We start from the raw sequence: 19767 nt of genomic DNA on the forward strand, positions 1-19767 counted from the left end.
GATTGAAGATATTTTGAGATGAATTGCAATGGAACTACGGGATTCTCTGGGGAAAACAAATCTGGAGGATCCATGGACAATAGGTCCATCATTACGTGTGAGTTTTTCATTTTTTTAGGGATTTTTGGGGATTTAGTCACGTCTTGTCGGACTCACGCCCCCGGAACTGTCAATCTACAGATGAGACTCAATTACTCGAATTACATCTGTTACTGGTTATTTGAACGTTTAAGAAATGTTTTACCTGTTTTTATTTCATTTATATATTTTTTGGTGTTTTTTAACTGAAATTCAGAGTTTTCCGGTATTTTCTTTTTTTTTTTTCTAACGTTGCGAATTTTTGTGGAAAATATTACAATCATTTTTAAACAGCTCTTGATTGTTTTTTGGGAAATCATAGACTGAAGAATTTCTACTCGAAAGAGAAATAAAGCTTTCGGTATTCTAGAGAGTTTTCTCATTCAGTTCATTGATAAAAATATCTCGTCCATGTGTTATCAGTCTACCAACAACTGCATATTCTTTCCGGAAATTACGAACTGTTCTGAAATCCCCCGCGACTAAATAAACAATACTCAAATGCAAATTTTAATTTTCTGACGAACTGATGAAGTTAGAAATTAATTTTTCCCTTAATTATCGATTTATCTCGAAAGCTATCAATCTAAGACGAAAAACCTACGAGACATTTTCCTAGTTTATCGAATTTCCGACAAAAAATGTCTGTTGACGTTTTCTCCTAGAATCAATAGTTTTCGAGAGAAATCAATTTTTAACACAAAAAAAATCGACTTTATCACTTCATTTCACTATTATTCAATATTTGAATTTCTATGAAAAAATTATTTATATTTTCCAGATGCGGGAGATGAAGCGTTGTTTTCAACGATAAAGAACAATCTCCTGCAGGCAATACCCCTAGACATCGTGGAATGGCGAAGATCCTTCGGACGTCCCTTAAAAAAAATAAAACTCAACGCATCATTCGTGCAATTCTCCCGGGATGTTCTGCCCTCGGAGAAAGACTGGCACCTGATAAAACATCCGATACTCCACATTTACTGGAGTGAATGCTCAGACTTGGACATGTACAAACTAAATATCAAGGATGACATCGACAGTTGGTTGAAGACCCTGAGCCAATTCGGAATCCAGGACTGGATGATAGTAATCGTCGAGACGTACGACATAAAAAAAACCAACAAACTAATCCCCAGGACAACAGTCCTAGATAAAATTCGCAGTGATTTCGCCTCAAAGCACGGCGACAGATGCCTGTCAGTGATAAACCCGATAAAATCGGAGTCCCGTTCCGCCGAGTCCTGGAGGGGTCTTCTATCAAGAATTCGCCACCTTACGCTAACCGCGTACGACAAAACACTTTCAAAATTCGAGGAGACGATTCGAGAGCAACGAGAGCGTCGAAACGAGTTGTCCTGGAATTTCTGTCGATATTTCCTCCTGCAGGAGGAGCTGGCCTTCGTCCTGGAGATGCTGGGGATATATGACGAGGCACTGGTGCAGTACGACGAGTTGGACGCCCTTTTTACCCAATTCGTCTTGAACTCCGACGTGGGGGAGACTCCAGCCTGGCTGGGGACCTTCCAGAGTCCTCTCAACAGCTGGGCAGGAGTTAAACTCGATAATTCAGTAGATCACCTGAGGACTCTCATCGCTGAATGCACGTCCTCCCTCCTGGACCTGAGGAGCTACCTCTTCTCCAGGCAGTGCGCCCTTTTGCTGCTGCTGGATAGACCCTGGGAGGCAGCACAGAGGTGTTTATCCTTCGTTTACAATACTCTCAGTGAACTCAAAATCCTCGAGGTCCAGAGGCCCAGAGGATCTGTCGAATGCTGGGCATTTCTCTGTGCCCTGGAGGTTCTTCAGACGTGTCAGTCGCGAGTATCAAATGGGGATAATGGACAGCAGGTTGATCTGTGCTCTCTTCATACAGCTGGACTGTGGGCTCTTGCCAGTGACAAGCTGGGGGAACTTGGGAGAATATGTGGACTCATGCCTGGGAGTGAACCAACCAGCCAGCAACTGCACACTGTTGTTTATCTAATTGCTGGAATGGGAGACTCCTGTGATCAGGGAAAGGGAAAGATTTCCCCAATTGACAGACTGAAAGGGGCTCTCTCATCCAAGGAGGTGTTCAGGAGGCAGTATCTGGAGCACACCGAACTTGCCATGGGCACATACAAGCATGTGGGCCGGATACGATCAGCAAGATTCATAGGAAAAGAGCTAGCAAAATTCTACGGTGACCTCGGGGAGAACCAGAAAGCAGTGGCATTTCTCCTGGACGCCCTCAACACATACGTGGACGAAAGGTGGGATGATCTGGCAGCTCAGACTCGACTGGAGCTAGCTCAGTGCTACAAGCAAATGGACGACACCGAGAGATACATAAAGATCTGCAGTGCAATAGCGAGTTCCGAAGTCCTTCACATCACAGTCCGTAGTTCCTACTTTGAAGAGATGATGGGATACATGAAGATGCTGTCGTGCCCACTGCTCACTGAGCTAGAGGACACCTTCACAATTCTCGAGCTGAACGTCAAGGTCTCAGACAAAGTTGTCCAGGATTGCATAGTGAGCATTGATGTGACAATGACATCTCGATTACCGAGAGCAGTCGATTGTACGAGGGCCCTGATATCCACAGAAGAAGTGAAGAAACCCCCTGGTGCACCGAAAAAAAAGGGAAAGCCTCCAGAGAAGATTCCCCTGGTCTCCAAATGGACTATCGACTCCCTGAAACCCAGGAATCACCTGCTGATGCCCCTTCGAGTCCACTCATACCTCGACCACAACGAGAACAAGACACTGACAACAGCTGGTGTAATCGACAAGAGTTTTGCTCCAATTGTCACCAGATCTGATAGCTCCAAGCACAGGAAACCATCAGTGGACACCAGAGGGGATTTCAGTAAAGCCCTCACCTGCGAGAGGTTCGTCCTGACACCGGGAAAGAACCAATTCACTGTCACCAAGAGGGACGACCAGCCAGGGATCTATAGGATAAACCAACTGGCATTGATTGTCGAGGAGAAAATAGAATACAGATCAGGTGTCATTAATCCCAGGTTGTGCTACGAGGTAGCCAAAACTCAGCCCAACATTTCAGTTAACAGTAGAGACCTAGTGGCAGGTCTTCCCCAGGACATTGAGCTAGTCATATCCAGTGGAAGTGTCAGGATCGAGGAGGGGGACAGGCTGAAGCTCTGGACATCCCGCGGACTCGTCTTAAAAATTGCTGACGGTGAGAAAACCATGGGGTCGGAGCTCGAGGTGAAATCCCCAGGGTGTGAGCCCTTCGGAGTTGTCAGGCTTAAGCTCAAGGTCTTTGCTGATTTACCACCAAAGAAAGACTCTTCGTCTATGGAACATAAATTGAATATTCAGGCACCCTGGGGGGTTGAGGAGACGATTTCCCTTCATTTTGGGCCACCTCTCATGTCCTCAATGCATCTGCACACTGCCAAGGAGAGGAAATTCGTTCAGATTGTCGTGGTTGGACTCACTGGACAGCTTCTCCAGCTCAGAGAACCTGAACTCATCACCAGCAGTTCTGTTGATGTGGCTTTTAAGAGTCTCAATCCAGTGGCTGGGCAGAGTCTCGTTATTGGGAATGGAGTGAGGGTATCGTTCATGTGGGAGATGGAACTGGGGAAGGATGACAGGAGGAGCACTGGAGCTATCAAGGTCGATTTCAGGGTTAAGTACTCTCTGGTGGAGGAGACCAGGAATGAGGTCGACGATGACCCTCTGGAGATTAAGAAACTCGAGAGGAAACTGGCGGTTTACTTGTACAGGTGCAATTTCGATGTCGTCGATTATGCGGTAAGTTTCAGAGAAAAATCCAATTCTGTAAATCAATGGTGTTATTTATTTTTATATGGAATGAATATTTGCAGACAATGTTCATGGTGTCGTCGAAAGTGGAGGCCAGTGGAACAGGAGGTGAATTTTGTCGTGCTGGTAGCATGTGTCACCTGTGTTTAACTGTTGTTCGAGTTTTATCCACGACTAATACCACCCCTCCACCCCAATTAATGTATGAAGTTCTGGCTGATCAGTCAATGTGGGCTGTTTGTGGTCGTACTGCAGGAATTGTCACTCTAGATACTCAGGACAAACAGAGTGTTATACTCGACGTTATGCCATTGACAAGTGGGTATCTGCCACTTCCTGTCGTACGATTGTCACGGTACATTCCAGCAATTGAGACTAAAAATGGTCAGTTTCATCAATCACATTTTACTCGAAGCATTTCAGAATCACGTGGAGAAAATATTCAAGAAATTCTGATGATTTATTGTTGGGAATATTTAATTAAATGGGAAAAAAATAATAATAGTTACTTTTTGTGTGCAATAAAATGTAAAAGTCATTCTCATGAAGTTCCAACAAAAATTTCATAGAATTTATAATATTTTTGATTTTTTTTGCCACACGTGAAAGAAGAGGGAGAACCGAGGATTTTTTATTTTTGGATTGTTTCTGTTTGATACAGATATCTCGAGGAAGTCTGAGGTCTCCACGGGCCCCAGACTGGAGCCATTTAGTCCAGGTCAGGTTTATAATGCCAGCAAGGCCCAGCAGGTGCACGTCTTGCCGGCAGCTCCTGCAGAATCCACCTGATCATCGAAAAAACCGCCGAATCTGCATAATTCCCACTAGTTTTATTTATTTTTTCCTAATTTCTGTTTCTCCTGCGGTGAAAAATCGTGCCATCAGAGGTCTGATGGACCAATTCACGTATAAAAAAATTGAATAGGAAATTTTCTGGGGGATAATTTCCTCATTTCAAATTTTCTGATTTATGTCATTCCATTTTTTGTCCTTTCATCAACAAAATCACGCAAATAATTCTGGAAAATTTGAGCTGAAGAAATTTCGTGAAAGATATCTCAATAGAATAATTAGTATTTAAAAAATTGGATTCTATTGACTTTTTTATGGAATATTTTCTATATATTCTTGAGCATTTTGGTTATTTCAGAGAAAAACTAATAGAAAATCCAATGGAATTCTAGCATTATTATTTAATAAATAGTCGTACTTTTCCTGTAAAATTTTTTTACACGTGGAAATCTGAACTTAGTCATCCCAACGAATAAAAACCGCGTACTTTCCTCATGACAGGGCTTCCACGAGCCTCAATCCATGTACATACGAAAAAAAATACTCGATAGGTTTACGATAATCAGCAGGACCTGTAAATCATAATCACCAAGTCTCAAACCGAGGTGTGAAATAATTTCGTTTATGTCTGTAAATTCATTGGAGAGGAGTGTATCGTGTTCGAAACAAAATGCCTTGTAAATATTTATACATAGAGTGAGGTATTCCAAAAAAAAATGAGTACTAACTGATTCGCAATTTAATAAAAGTGGTAATAGGTATATCATACGAGCGACATTTAATTTCCAATTATTATTTATTTACAACCGCAACAGCAATCTGAACTCATAATTCTTTAAATTGTTGTTATCCCAAATCGTGGCAGAAATCAGCTGTTCATGTTTATTTTATTATACAGAAGGAATCGAAGATTTTGGAGCTGAAGTTTATTTATAAAAAATTATAATTGTTGTGTTAATAAATTGGCATTGGTTGCTGTGTAAGAAGCAGTCCAAATCGCCGCTTCAAAGTGATTCTTTCCCTAGAATACTTGTCCTCAGGTGAAAATCGAGCTGAAATCGAAGGATTGGAATGAAAAAAATAATGATTCACAATAATTTTCGTCTGCTCTAGATAATTTATCTTTTTATACTACTCATTCCATTTGATGATCCCCTCCAATTAATTATGTTACATTTCTTGGATTTTTGGATTTTTGGAAAAATGGATTTTTTTTTATAAATTCAAATGAAAATGTTGTTAAAAAATACAAAATTACCTGGATGTGCTGACAGCGTGGGTTTTCCATTGGGATCGACTTTCTGGAAAAATCAACGGGAAATTAGTGGTGCATAACCCCGAAAAAATTATCACTGCATAATGAGAATTGAGTAATTATTTACCTTCAGGGTGTACACACGCTCGCCTTTTTCATTTAAATAATACATGAGATACATTTTCCTGTGTTTATTTTCCGTTGAACTCCTGATTTTACTTTTGGAAATTTTCACGTGTGCAATGTTTGGGAAATTGGGAGTATTTTCATGGCTCGACAGAATATCGGCGCCATCTCCCAGAAGTCCTAAATAAAAAACGAATCATATGTACATTTTCTCCTCTCCCAATATATAAAATGGCAGATGAGTGCCAACGGTTATTAGACAGGCAGTAACCGATAATAATATTAAAAAAAACAGTGTCCAGGTGATAATAAAAAACCTCAAAATCAAAACTTTCGACGATTGTTTATCGCTGTTGATTATTATCAGCGGTTTGTAACTTGAAATGACACAATGTCAGTGAATTTTCGGGAAACGTAGACGTCATTTTTTTTATTGGTAAACAATTATTTCAGGTGATTTTTTTATACTAAAAGAACTTGAAAATTCTCGTCACTCCGGATTGTTAAGATAATCTCAGCATTTGGTCCAGGTGATTTTTTTTTTTTATTAAAAATACTTTGGAGAATTTGTTCATGGGATTGGAATTTTTATTGCAATCTGTCGCTTGGTTTTTTTAGTAATAGGGGATTGTTCTAGATGTTGAAAATTTAAACGACGAAATGGCACCCAGGAGGGCTGAGGATTTGCCGATTAAAAGAATTGCAGCACCAGGATGTCGTCTCCCAACTCGTCTACCTCTCGACGAAATATTGACTGATATTACACAGAAAGACTGGAGACTTGGACCGCGTCTCGGTTGCGGAGGTTTCGGAGACATTTATCTTGGTAATTTGGTTTTTTTTTTCCTTCGGCTTCCAACTCTGATGATGCAAAGAGATTATTTAAATGCATCAAAAAAATTGCAGGGATTAAGGCAATGAGAAAGAAATTTCTGGGAATTTCCAACTCAAGTTTACGATTCACGTTTCAGAGAAATTCTAGACAATTCTTGAATATTGAGTCGATTTTCTAAGGCTTGTTTGGGTAAAGAAGATAATTTGAATTGTTGAACATCTCAGGGGAATTAAAGAAAGGGGAAATAAAAATCCGGGACTAAGTGAATTCTGTTTTTTACTCAGTTGTTCTGAATTTCCCTGGAATGATCCCTAAAACCGACGGAAATCCTTTTGTTGCAGCGTCAGAAGAAATTCACAAAGCTGTGGGACAAGATGCCAAATACGTAATAAAGATTGAGCCCCACCACAACGGACCACTCTTCGTAGAGATGAACTTCTACATCAGAGCAGCCCGTCAGCACATGATAAAAAAATGGTGCGATAGCCAGAGCCTCTCAAGAATAGGAATTCCGAGTTACGAAGGCTCAGGATCCCACATTTACAAAGGGGAACGTTTTCGTTTCCTGGTGATACCACGTTACGGTATCGACGTGGGTCAATTATTTCAGAATTACGGTAGAAAACTCCCGACAAAATTGGTGAACAACTTGGCAGGTCAGATGCTGGACGCCCTGGAGTACATCCACAGTCACGGATACGCCCACTCAGACGTAAAAAGTTCGAATATAATTCTGGAGGATGTGCCGACGATCTCAGAGAATCCCCGAGCCTATTTGGTAGACTATGGACTGGCCTATCGTTTTCGAACGACAGCTGGTGCTCACAAGCCATTCGTTCACGACGAAAGGAGGGCCCACGAGGGAACTCTCGAATTCACCTCCAGAGATGCCCATCATGGCACTCACTCCAGACGAGGGGACATGGAGACTCTGGGGTACAATATCCTCCAGTGGCTCTGCGGTAGACTCCCCTGGGAGAGGGAGCAGGGAGGAATGTCACCCACTAGCAATCCTGACGACATTCACAGCCAGAAGGAACTCTTTCTATCGGACATTACAAATTTCATGAAAGTCTGCTTTCCAGATCGAAAAAAACCACCTGCTGCTATCACTGCCTATATGAAGTACATCGCAACTCTGGATTTCGAGGCTAAACCCAATTACTCTTACCTCAGGAGTTTATTTACACCCAGGGGTAAAGCCGAGAGGGAGGGGCTGGCGTCGAGCCTTGGAAAGAGACTTGTGGCTGATGAGAATATCAGTTATCTCAGGCCCAAGAAGATGCCCTACTTGAGGGAGAGGAGACCCTGCAAACCTGTCAACTGCGAGGGGAGAATAACGAGGAATCATCAGGCACTTGTGGAGACTGAAAAATTTAGCTGGGAAGAGGTACTTGCCCGGCATCCTGATAAACTTGCTAAAATCAGTGTTGTACAGACCAATGGGGACGATGTTATCCACAGCTTAACTCCTCCACCATCACCTCCACCACCTTCTTTGCCCACTTATGCCATGCTGCATGTGCTGCAGAGGATGAAAGACAGGCAGACAGGGACTTATAGGCACAAATCTAAATTTAATGAGTAAGATTTTATTTTCTTTCAATTATTCAATGAAAAAGGGATTTTAGAAAAACAAAAGTCGGAGTAAAAGTAAAAAAACGAGTTGACCTCCAAAATTCAAGTAATTATTGTATTTTTTGGCATATGCTGTCCAAACAATATTTAAATTATATTTTAAAGGTCAATAATTATCAATAGTACAAAATAATAACAATAATAATAATAATTTTTGTACTACTGATAGTATTGAGAGTACAAAAATTGCTGTGAGGTCACCCTTCAGGTGAAAATTTGTTTATCGAAGGTAAACATGCTGGAGAGTTTATTTTTTGTCTCCCACGCCCATTAATCCTAAAATTATTTACTCAACAGAGAGCTAAAGGCTAAATGGATGACACCGGCCATGGAGGAGGTTGCGCAATTGAAGAAGAAAGTTCAATCGGTAATTTCAATGACAGAGAAGCCAATTTCTCCAAGAATCACGCGTTCTCGCGTGGCTAGATTGAATCGTAAGTAGTGGAAGAATTAAATTTCCTCAACAACTTCCAACAACAATAGGAAATAAACCCGAACAAAAAAATCGGCCTTGAATCTTCTCAATGAACTTACTCCGCAAATGGCATCGCACGTATTGGTAAAATTCAATAGAAAAACCCAATGCTTTCTCTATTAATTCTGTAAAATACTATTAAAGTTCAAATTCTGAATTTTAAGGTGTTGCCATAGAAATTCTGTCATGAAAGTTGTTGTAATAAGGAAAAATTGGGGAGGAAATAAAAAAAGTAAAATAAAAATCCATTGACCATTCCCTATGCAATTCCAATAGAATTTAATCCGAATTTTTTGAGAGAGCATTGGTTTTTTTTTGGATATCTCCATACGTGAGAATATTGTATTACTTAGTATTTTTACTATTAGTGAATTTATAGTCGATTCCAGTCAGGTATCTCTCTTTTTTGACGAGTATGCTGTAAGAAATCATTCGAATTAATCCTCATTACGTGAACATTGAGTCTCGCCAATTCTATAAGACTGCATTATTTTCACTGAGTTTTTATCGGCGGTAATTCAGGAAAATGTGAAACGATAAATCGCCCTTCATCATTTTCTATAAAATATTTGAGCAATTCAGTAGTGAAGATCATAACTAGGTCACATTTAGAAGTAAGAATAAACTGAGATTGTGGTAATAACTTTTTTTCTAAATAAACAGAGAAAAAGCTAATGATCTCTATTTCATTGACACATCCTATCCCTTCACTACTGAATCTATCAATCTTCCATCGTTATTCCAGACAAGCACAAGACCATCGATATTGCATTGATAATGTTTAGATACACCTTTAATTATATCAGTCTAGTAATCAGTGTAATGCTGATTTTATTGTGATTTGTACATCTCTTGACGTGAATTAAGCTAATCATTGGGGTAGATTATTTTTTTATTGCCAGTTTTTTTTTCAGTCACAATTTTTTTTTGTTATCGAATAAATTTTTATGTTGTATTTGTCAAATGTATATGATTTTTATAATGAATTAATTTTTTTCTCTGCATTCTCTGCATCGAGCTCAGCGGCTCCAGCGGATTGTACATCTTTTGAATTAATTGATCAAGTGAATTTCCACGAAGAGTATAAATGATTTTGTGATTTCCCCGTTAAAGATTTCTTCCAGCGTATGGAGATGAAACGGATGCAGATGGCTTTTGTCTAGTGTCGTTTACGCAGCGTTAATGTATCGATATCTACGTGTAGAAAAATATTAAAGCGAAACTCGTTAATCATGAATTCTGTAATATTCGTATTATTAAGTATGTCATTGTCATGTATGTAAATATATAGGCACCATGTATTGGAATGGGATTATTGCGTTATTCATTTGTCCCTTCGTCAATCCCTTCATTTATTTTCGTTCCTAGGACCTTTTTTTTCCTATACGCGAATTATATTAATTGATTAGTAAATAAATAATGAAGTCAGAAATTAATAATATCAAGTCGGTTTACGACTGCCAAAAATTACGTATCTTTCGTAATATTTTTTTTTTTTTCAATTGGGAGCGTAATTTAGGCATTTAGGGTAGAGTGCAGATGATGGTGTGACGACAGTCGGTGGGGAGTCGGTGGAGAGTCGGTGGGGAGTCGGCGAGTGGTCAGTCGGTGGCGTGCGCTCACCCAGAAGACACGAAATTAAACGCTCCCTAAAAATATTGGGTTATACCTCTCGAATTTCCGTGAATGTATATAAATAGCTGATGCAAAGCCCTCATTTGTCCCCCATAAGGCCGGAATTTGCCAAAGAGCCGGATTTACACCAGTGTAATGAACCAACCGATTACTTAACAAACGAGTTTGTGGATAAAATTGAATTGAGGGGTACATACAATGGATAGTGAAGTGACTGGAGCCAGTGCTGACTCGGATGGATCCGTTAGTTGGGAGGATTTTTTCGGTGAGACTATTCCCATCGATTTATCACAATTCATTTATTATTTGTCCCTGGAAACATGAGAAAATGAGCGCACAAACCGGTCCAAGGGTCTCATCCACCAGAGCACAACTCATTTCAAACTGGAAAGTGTTGTAAAAACATTTGAAAAAAAATATATATTCTGCCGGATGCGGTGGCTAGTCTTCGTACCCATCTCTTGCACACACATGACTATTATATGCGGGTCTTGCAGCATCTTGCTGAATTTTTGTTTTACTCATTATTCGAATTATTGATATTAATATTTAATGTGCAACTGGCTATTGTCCCAGGGCCTCCAGCTAGTTACATGCGATTGTTTTTAATACGAATTTGTGTGCTCGATATACGCACGTATATTTATAGAAATATATGTCGGTAAATATATGAATGAAATTTATACTAGATAAATATTGGAAATTCCAATATTTGGGATTTGTCTTCTGGACACATGGGGATTAGATCCCATTGCTGAACATTGCAATATTTTGATTTTGGGAATTATATATATTTTGTCAATATTTTTTTGAAGATAATTCACATTCTCAAATGAAAAAATTGAATGAACTAGTCCAATTTATTTATGGAAAAACCGATTATATATATATATATATAAGTATATGGGATCTGCACTGAAGGGAAATGGACGCGAATAAAAACTAAATAAAGTTCAACTGATTATTCAAATGATCGAAATAATTATTTATTATTTAAAGGAAATTTGTGTCCATATTTCTTTAGTCCCGATTATCTTTAGATTTGGAAATCGATGTCTGCAGAGTATCGAAAAGAAAAAACTAGGGGAAATGGTCGATTACTCGCTGATATGATATCTACTTTTTTTTTGAGGATAATCGTTATCTGTTATCGTGAGATTCTCTGATGGAATTTAATGGCTCGGCTCAGGGCTTCACGCCTTTTAACTGACATCTTTCTGTTTCCCTTTACGACTCAGAATAATTTGTCTGGCGCCGGAGTTCAATCGCCTGTTAATACTTTCCGGATTTGAAAATCCATAAAAAAATCGGTTGGATTGAATTTTCAATTTAATTACAAATAAATTCCACGAAATAATTAAACTGAAATAGACAATTCCCATAGCTCGTTGTTATAGAAATTCCCAGTTCCAGTCGAGAAAGAGCAAAAAAAATGCTCCGTAAATCCCTGGAATCGAAATACGACAAAAATTTCCAAGAATACCACCGGAAATATCTGGTGAAAATATTCAACAGCACATCCCACCTCCAAAAATTCCCCCCCAACTATTAAAAAAAGTCGAGAGATAACCGAAGGCTCGTATCAATCGCCCTGTTTATTTGAAAACCGGAAGTTACAACCAGGTGGCTACAACTCGAAATAAATAGGGTGGGGTCGATGGATCTGAGCAGCATCATCGATAAGAAGATGTACTACAATTTCATTGAGACCACATGTTCAGTCAGTGTATCAAATATAGCGTCATGAATCTCAAAGATGTCTTTATTCCAAGCCAATGGTTCTCACTTCAGCTCAGAGAATCCGTAGAAATACATTTCAATCGTGCCATTTGAATTTTTTCATAAAATCAATTGATTCATTTATTTCCTTGTATTTATTGTTCTCATTGAATTAATTAACAATCGTAAAATCGGAAAATCCGGATGGATTATCAATTTCAAATTCAAAATATTTTAAGTATTTTGGGAATTTTCAATTTAATAAATGAATAAATTAAATTAAATGGTAATAATTAATTAATAATAATGAATAATTTGGTTTAGAATTAGAAATTTCGATGAGTATTGAAACAATTGATTGATTAATTCGAAAATGGAATTCTCCGGAAAATATAATTATGAGAAATCCCAAGTGTTTTCACTCGAAATTTTAAACGTAATTTTCCAATAATAAACTAGAACTCGAGAGGCTGTTCCCTGGCTAATGAAAATGCTAAAGCATTGGATCCAGTGGACGAACAAGGGATACGGTATACAACAGTGCGTGGGAAGTATTTGAGATGAAGAGGAGGCGGAATTAAAATATCTCGGGATGTAGCGACATAAATCACAATCATCAGAATTATCGGCTCCACCGAACCCCATGGACTTCAGCCATTAAAATTATTCTGCAATTATTTGGACAAAAAAAAGATAAAAACTTCATGGGCAATTAATTACTGTATCAATTTATCAAAATTAATACAGCCAAATTATTCATTTCTCAGGAATTCTACACATAATTCATTAATTCGTCCATTTTCTCTCACTTCTTGTTTACGGGAGTAATTTTCCAAATTTTTGCTAAATAAACAGAATAATTTCATTTTCTTCCATGAGCTTGTGGAGATTGAATACAAAATTAGATTATTCAATTAAATAACTTCCTTCAATTAATCATTCAATTGCAAATGAATGATAAATTTTGATTGAATTTAACAAACAAATAAGTTGTGCAAATTAAATTTTCATTGTTAAAACGATTTTTTACAGATAAAATTCTCCTGAAAAATTGGGAATATTTAGGAGAACCTTGAGAATTGAGATGATATTAGTAGATATTGATGGATATTAGTAGAAACAGGAAAATTGAAGTTTAATTGTTTATAAATGGTGAATTGATGGGAAATGATGATTTTTTTAGTCTGAATGTGGAATGGTAGCTGACAAAACTGGCGCCAAGAAACTTCTCAAGTCGAATGCTCTCTCTTCTGTCTCGGATATCCGACGCCGTATTCCTTTTTCAACCATCACATGTGGCTGTATTATATCTTCATATGTACATATTTGAGAGGATAAAGTATGTATTAGTGTTCCGCCTCGCAGTTTCTCGTCCAATGGCTCGTATCAATTATCAAAAGACTCCTTTCCGTTCTGCCATTCCCTTCAATTTCCTCGAGACTATTTGACCCGCTTTAAGTCCCGGATAACTTATCGAATAATCCATATATTTTTAAATCCCCGCTCAGATTAATCATTTATTAATAATGGAAGTTATATGATTGATCGAAATCGCTCGTCGACTTGAGAGGCGCTACAATTATTTCTACTATTTATTTATTCACTGCTTGTTTGTACTTTTTGGAAATTATACTTGAAATTTCAAAAACAAAAAATTGACGAGAAAGTTAAAGTAAAGAAGTCGAGGAATTCGATAAAATTGAAATATTCAAGTACTCCTTTCTCAATTTTCAATGTATTAATAATTGAATTATGTTTGATATTAAATTTTTCAGGATTAGAAAGGTCAAGATTTAATTGACATATTAATTGAATTTTTGAATAATTAAGAATTTGCAAGATTTTGTTTGTCGATGAGGAAAATGTTCGGATTAATAATTTAATACTGAATTTGATGGAAATGATTGACCCGCATTTTTCCTGGATTCCCAGCAAATTGATTTCCTGATCAATGATGATTTCCTCGTCATAATAAAATAAGTCTTTTCCGGGTACATAGACAGAAGAGATAAACCTCGAATCGCTTTATCCACCAATTACGTAAAATTAAGATATTTATTCAATGACTCTTTGAAATTGTTTGCGTAGTTGTGAAAATTATTGATTTTTATTCGATGAAATCGTTAGAAATCACGGAACTCATGGGAATTAGTAAACAAATTGATTCCATTTATTGATTGATTGATTGAATGTTGAGAAACTTAAAAAAAAAATTACTTCCAGCTTTCATTCTCTTGAAATAAAATTTATTTTTCATTTAAAATCCGGAATTCCGCGATTACGTGATGACACAATAGATAAAAATAGACGAAAATAGACTATTCAGATTTTGAAAAGAAAAGAATAAATCATGAATTTCCATTCTCTTAAATCATTGACAATCACTAATTAGGTGATTACGTGACCACGCGATAGTGGAATTCCTGCGGATGAAAATCATTTGGGAAAGAATTCCACTGGAAAATAATAACGAATTCCAAAATTCCGCAATTACAAAATAGACATATTCCTTCGTAAAACGAAAATCAAACCTGGAAAAATCTTCTAATTTCCAGGAGAATTTTCCAAGAGCAATATGACACATTGCATGTAAAAAATAAAATAATTTTCTCAGCATTGTCCATTGTGATTCATCATGCAACAAATCTAATGATTCGGTCTCCCACATCGTCGTCATTACCCCCCACCAAATCACTTGTTCCAAATAGAAGTATCACGACTTTAATTCCATCTATTCCACCGATAATCAAGTGACGACTCATTGGTGGTTATCCACGAAGAGGGGGAAATAACTGGAAACTAACACCGAGCAATATCAACAATTTCCCATGAATTCATTTCAGTAGTCTACCTGTTGCTGCAAGTGAAATCATCTCCAAAGTGCTCAACAAACTTTCAATAATTCCAGCTGTTTTGACAGTTACTCCCATCGCGATGTTATCAGTGGTTGCATTATCATCAGTGGAATGCTAACGGTTTTTGAAATGGAATTTATTTGGTCCAGACGTTGTGTCAGAGTTTAAAGTGACAGGTAAAATAAAGAGCGCACGTGGGATGTGGAAAGTATCAATGGAAATGAACATCAGAGGTTCGATTCAATTGGGCCCCCGGGTTGTTTTTACTTGTTATGCTGGGCCTTGTGGGGCAATTTTTGTGCTGCATTGGGAATGATGCCTTTTTTTTTAAATTCAATGACGGTGAAAATACCATGTGGCCACGCCACTGGCCGACCCTAAGGCGCCCGTCACGTTCGTGATTCATCCGTTGGAACGCCAATGCCTTTCTGTTCATTTATGCTCCTTTCAGTGCCCCAGCAATCTTCATGGCTTGAGCTTTTTCCAAATGGAATTCTTTACAGTCATTTCCATTCTACTGAATTCCGTAATCATGTAATCACGGTGTACGTGATTATCGGTGATTTATTATTGTCGCTCTGCCAATCGAATTCTCTCAATAATCATTTCCCTTTTTGGGAATTCCAGAATCACGTGATCGCGGGATTAGTGATTGTCAATGATTTGAGATCATGGGATTACGTCATTTTTTATTGTTTGCTTTCACGTGGAATTCTTTGCAATAATCTTCATTTTTTGTTTTCTCAATTACGTAATCGCGGAATTCGTGATTTTCAATGAGCTAAGAGAATGGAAGCCAATGATTTCTACTTTTCAAGGATTTTCGATCAATGAAAATCAATAATTTTCCGTTATAAACAAAAAGGAGACCAAATTAATTCTGCGTAACCGTTTCAAGGCGGTTAATTGATAGAAAAATTATAACTGAAATTATAACTATAACTTTCAACTTGTTTCCCCTTTGGAAATCGCGTGATTCGTATGATTTCCACGTGATTACGCCCAGCTGTAAAGCGTTTGTTTAGTCTGACTTGTTGTTACGAGGGGGAGGAATTAATTTGATGTTTAATTGGGGAATTGAGAGGTTTTGCGGGCGGTGGGAAAGACTGGAAATGTGAGACTGCAGTCGAGTGTGTGGAGATCATTAACTTCAAGGGCTTGACTTATAGCTGAATGAAATCTATTGGTATGTGGCACTTGGAGTGCCAGGGGCTCGTGCCAGTCAATGGACAAAGACATTCTTTTTTTGGGGGAATGTCTCTCACCATTCGCTCATGTTTTATTTTTCCGATGAAGGCGCGTGTGAAAATCTTTAATGAGATTTTCAATGGAATTCTATCGTTTCTCGATTCAAATCCATTTTTCAAATTTTTAATCCATCCTAATTTAATTTCAATCGAAACAATTTGTTATTCTTTCATTATTTAAAAAAAATTGTTACTATTCTACTGCAACTTGTCATTTGGTATCGTACATTCTGAATTATTAAATGTTGAATGAACATTTTGATTTTTTTTCGTTGACAGTATGGAATTAATAAAATAAATAAATAATTTTCTATAAACATGGGTATTGGGCATTCTTCAAAGATTTGAACAGAACGCGTCTTAATACTCACCACCGCTTTCTAGTGAATAATTTGTTTTCTTAGTCCATAATAATAATAATTATAACCCAATTTCCGGCTCTCGACGTAGAGTGGCCCTAGATACCTCGACTCAACCTAAAATACGATGTTATTTTCGACAAAACCATCCTGGCCTGCACCATTCAACACTCACCTCACCCCAAAATACAAATTATTTATCAAAACAATAACAAATGTTTTATAATTATCGGATACATTACCATTTCAACTACATAAAAAAACTCTCACCTCACAACCGCACATGAATAAATACTAAATAATAATAATTAATCACCAATTAATCACCAATTAATCACCAATTAATCACATAATTATCATTCATTACTAATAAAAATATATCCATATATTTAAACAATTATTTAATCTTCAATTCGAATTTTCTGTAGTTGTATATCCAAACGAATCTAATAATAAATAATTCAATGTTCATTAATAAATTAATAATGACAATACTAAAACGAATGAATTAATTGATTAAAATCAAAAATTAAAATTAAAAAAATTTGAGACACGTGAATTTCGTTGAGTCACGTGGCTAGGACGTACCTGATGATGATGAATCCTGATTCACCGAAATTATCGAAATCCCTTTTCTCGGAATACGAAGACTGGGGAACATTAATGTATATATAGAACGAAGAAAGAAGTTAGAAAGAGGCAGGAGCTATTGCATGCCCCTGGGTTCAACGCCTCCCGTGGTCTGTGGCATACGTTAAACCCGTGCAGCTTTCGTTCCATGTGTGAGTCGTTTTGCTGTGGCACCGACGTGCTGCAGGAGTACCAGTTGTTACCGAGAAATTGATCGCGTTTCATTGCACTCTGCCCTTTACTGGGATCATAGTAAGTCTTGCCAGTGGGGACTATTTATCCAGGCTAAAATGACGGATTATTTTACGTGAAGAAACTAGTAGGAGATATTGTTTTCAGGGGTTCATCCTGGGGATCACTTCTCGATTCACTACGAATCTTTGGAGAATTTGGAGAAATTTTCGATCTAATTTTTTCATTTTCCTCAATTTTTCCACTCATTCAATTTTCCATCATAATTCTGAACCCCTGAAAATTGGAGACTAGTTCCTGGAAATGAAATCCATCACCCCGAGTAAACTTGAATGATAAGAGTGCATGAGAATTTTTAATCTTGTTTTAATTTTCTTTCGGTTTTATCTGAAATGTATTGAACAAAATTATTTGATTGTTGAAGGTACATCAACAGATCTGGTGCCCCAGCTCCTGGGGGTATTCGACGAGTTGGCACGTAAGGATCACGTTAATAATCACGGCGATCAGATACCAGCAGCAATCCAGAAGCGTCTGAGTCTGGTTGCTGCACATTCACAGCGTAATACCATATTCGGTCAGATCTGTGGTGCTGGCTACACGGAAAACCATTCGACGATGAAAGAGACAGAAACACCAAAAGTAACTGTTAACCATGAGGACGAGAGGAAAGAGAGTACCAAGGGATGCGTTAATGCAACTGGCGATAAATATAATAATGATAGATTGACCCCCGAACATGCATTGTCCGTACGACAGAAGAAACATCTGGGGAGGCCACTTTCTGGGAGTTCCATTGCCTCCAGTACGTCTTCCAGTGGTGGTAGCAATCAGGAAAATAATGTTTCCGCTAATCCGTATTTGGCCTCCGTCGAGTCACTGGCTGATGCTTGTGCCAGTTCACAAGGTCATTTCAACTTTTTCATTTGAAGAGTTTTTTGACTGAATCTTCTGAGAAACTATTGATTTATTTCTTTCAACAATACGTCCTCCATTCTTCACTTTCAATTCTTTATTAACATTCTATGCCATAAAATATGTTACTATTCAGAATCAATTCAGAAGAATCAGCGAATTAATTAATTGAACACATAAATAAATAATAAATATGCGGTATTAATTTGTATTGCAGTATCCGGAGATAGTGGAGTAGGAGGAGGTTCATCAGAGGAGACACTAGACCCCCTAAACCGTAGAAAGCCGAATGTCCAGGACTCATCAACCGTGGAGAGAGTTCTCCTGGAGATCGTGGACACCGAGGCTATTTACGTTGAACACCTGTGCCAAGTAATCCAGGGATATCTGATAGTCTGGAGAGACGATCCCAATTCTCTCCTCACTGACTTCGAGTTGACACACCTCTTCAACAACATCGAGGACATCTTCAACTTCAACAATCAATTCCTGAAGGAGATAAAAGACTGCCAGTTGGAGCCAATTCTAGTAGCCAACACCTTCATAAAGCACAATCTGGGATTCAAAGTGTACACTGAATACTGTACGAAATATCCACGTGCTGTTTCCATCCTGACGGAGTTGATGGGTCGTGAGGAGACAGCAAAGGCATTCAGGGAGAGACAGGAGGCCCTGGGACACGCCTTGCCCCTCGGTTCCTTCCTCCTAAAACCTGTCCAGAGGATTCTCAAGTATCATCTCCTTCTGGAGAATTTATCCAAGGAGCTCGAGGCAGATGAGACCTGGAGGAACTCCAATCGGGGCAAAAGCACCATCGAGGAGGCTCTCAAGGCCATGACTGGTATCGCTGAGCACATCAATGCTATGAAGAGAAAGCACGAGCATGCAGTCAGGGTTCAGGAGATTCAATCACTGCTTTATGGGTGGAGTGGGCCTGATCTCACCACAAATGGGGAGCTCATTGCCGAGGGGAGATTCAGAATGCGAGGGGCCAAGGCACCTAGACATGCTTTTCTCTTTGAACGAATGCTACTGCTCACTAAGAAAAAAGAGGATGGATTGCTCGTTTATAAAGCTCATATCATGTGCTCCAATCTCATGCTCATCGAGAGCATTCCTGGTGAACCCTCCAGCTTCCACGTCATTCCTTTTGATAATCCCAGGTTGCAGTACACTTTGCAGGTGAAAATATTTTTCTCTCGCGAGAATCTTTATTTAGAAAATATTTGATACATT

The 19767-nt window shown here is 38.2% G+C and overlaps 4 protein-coding genes across 8 annotated transcripts in view; 3 read left to right on the forward strand and 1 right to left on the reverse strand.

Moving 5' to 3' along the window:
- Nucleotides 1–5646, forward strand: SIDL (SIDL trafficking protein particle complex subunit 10). Of its 2 annotated transcripts, none has more exons than XM_011301704.1 (4): nucleotides 1–97; nucleotides 860–3846; nucleotides 3921–4242; nucleotides 4520–5646. In XM_011301704.1, the coding sequence occupies exons 1-4, from the start codon at nucleotides 19–21 to the stop codon at nucleotides 4645–4647; spliced, it is 3516 nt and encodes a 1171-aa protein (XP_011300006.1). In that variant the 5' UTR covers nucleotides 1–18; the 3' UTR covers nucleotides 4648–5646. The 2 variants fall into 2 exon arrangements, with proteins under 2 accessions (XP_011300006.1, XP_011300007.1); XM_011301705.1 differs by having other exon boundaries at nucleotides 16–97; nucleotides 3921–3966.
- On the reverse strand, nucleotides 5428–17470 carry Nop10 (Nop10 ribonucleoprotein). Its single transcript, XM_011301703.1, has 4 exons — nucleotides 17383–17470; nucleotides 6033–6211; nucleotides 5909–5951; nucleotides 5428–5702 (listed from the first exon to the last, which is right to left on the reverse strand). Exons 1-4 carry the CDS (start codon nucleotides 17453–17455, stop codon nucleotides 5605–5607), a joined length of 393 nt encoding a protein of 130 aa, XP_011300005.1. The 5' UTR covers nucleotides 17456–17470; the 3' UTR covers nucleotides 5428–5604.
- Nucleotides 6144–10291, forward strand: LOC105264670 (serine/threonine-protein kinase VRK1). Of its 4 annotated transcripts, none has more exons than XM_011301701.1 (5): nucleotides 6144–6400; nucleotides 6485–6561; nucleotides 6650–6857; nucleotides 7208–8450; nucleotides 8802–10291. In XM_011301701.1, the coding sequence occupies exons 3-5, from the start codon at nucleotides 6692–6694 to the stop codon at nucleotides 8944–8946; spliced, it is 1554 nt and encodes a 517-aa protein (XP_011300003.1). In that variant the 5' UTR covers nucleotides 6144–6400; nucleotides 6485–6561; nucleotides 6650–6691; the 3' UTR covers nucleotides 8947–10291. The 4 variants fall into 4 exon arrangements, with proteins under 4 accessions (XP_011300003.1, XP_011300002.1, XP_011300001.1 ...); XM_011301700.1 differs by having other exon boundaries at nucleotides 6669–6857; XM_011301699.1 differs by having other exon boundaries at nucleotides 6144–6561.
- Nucleotides 10598–19767, forward strand: part of GEFmeso (Guanine nucleotide exchange factor in mesoderm) — a 12310-nt gene continuing 3140 nt past the window's right edge. Inside the window, exons 1-3 of the mRNA XM_011301697.1 lie at nucleotides 10598–10879; nucleotides 18041–18523; nucleotides 18749–19713. Coding sequence (XP_011299999.1) covers nucleotides 10813–10879; nucleotides 18041–18523; nucleotides 18749–19713 — 1515 coding nt within the window. The 5' untranslated portion in view covers nucleotides 10598–10812. The remainder of the gene's footprint in view (nucleotides 10880–18040; nucleotides 18524–18748; nucleotides 19714–19767) is intronic.

This window comes from Fopius arisanus, unplaced genomic scaffold (assembly GCF_000806365.1).
Source record: "Fopius arisanus strain USDA-PBARC FA_bdor unplaced genomic scaffold, ASM80636v1 scaffold00024, whole genome shotgun sequence".
Lineage (NCBI taxonomy): Eukaryota > Metazoa > Arthropoda > Insecta > Hymenoptera > Braconidae > Fopius > Fopius arisanus.

Bases quoted from the DNA above. Each gene is read 5' to 3' on its own strand.
- SIDL (XM_011301704.1), top strand. From the start codon at position 19: ATGAATTGCAATGGAACTACGGGATTCTCTGGGGAAAACAAATCTGGA. The intron at 98-859 runs GTGAGTTTTTCA...TATATTTTCCAG, and splicing joins CAATAGGTCCATCATTACGT to ATGCGGGAGATGAAGCGTTG. The intron at 4,243-4,519 runs GTCAGTTTCATC...TGTTTGATACAG, and splicing joins AGCAATTGAGACTAAAAATG to ATATCTCGAGGAAGTCTGAG.
- LOC105264670 (XM_011301699.1), top strand. From the start codon at position 6,692: ATGGCACCCAGGAGGGCTGAGGATTTGCCGATTAAAAGAATTGCAGCA. The intron at 6,858-7,207 runs GTAATTTGGTTT...CTTTTGTTGCAG, and splicing joins TTTCGGAGACATTTATCTTG to CGTCAGAAGAAATTCACAAA. The intron at 8,451-8,801 runs GTAAGATTTTAT...TTTACTCAACAG, and splicing joins CACAAATCTAAATTTAATGA to AGAGCTAAAGGCTAAATGGA.
- Nop10 (XM_011301703.1), bottom strand. From the start codon at position 17,455: ATGTTCCCCAGTCTTCGTATTCCGAGAAAAGGGATTTCGATAATTTCG. The intron at 6,212-17,382 runs GTACGTCCTAGC...TTTTTTATTTAG, and splicing joins TCAGGATTCATCATCATCAG to GACTTCTGGGAGATGGCGCC. The intron at 5,703-5,908 runs GTAATTTTGTAT...CTTCGATTTCAG, and splicing joins CACGCTGTCAGCACATCCAG to CTCGATTTTCACCTGAGGAC.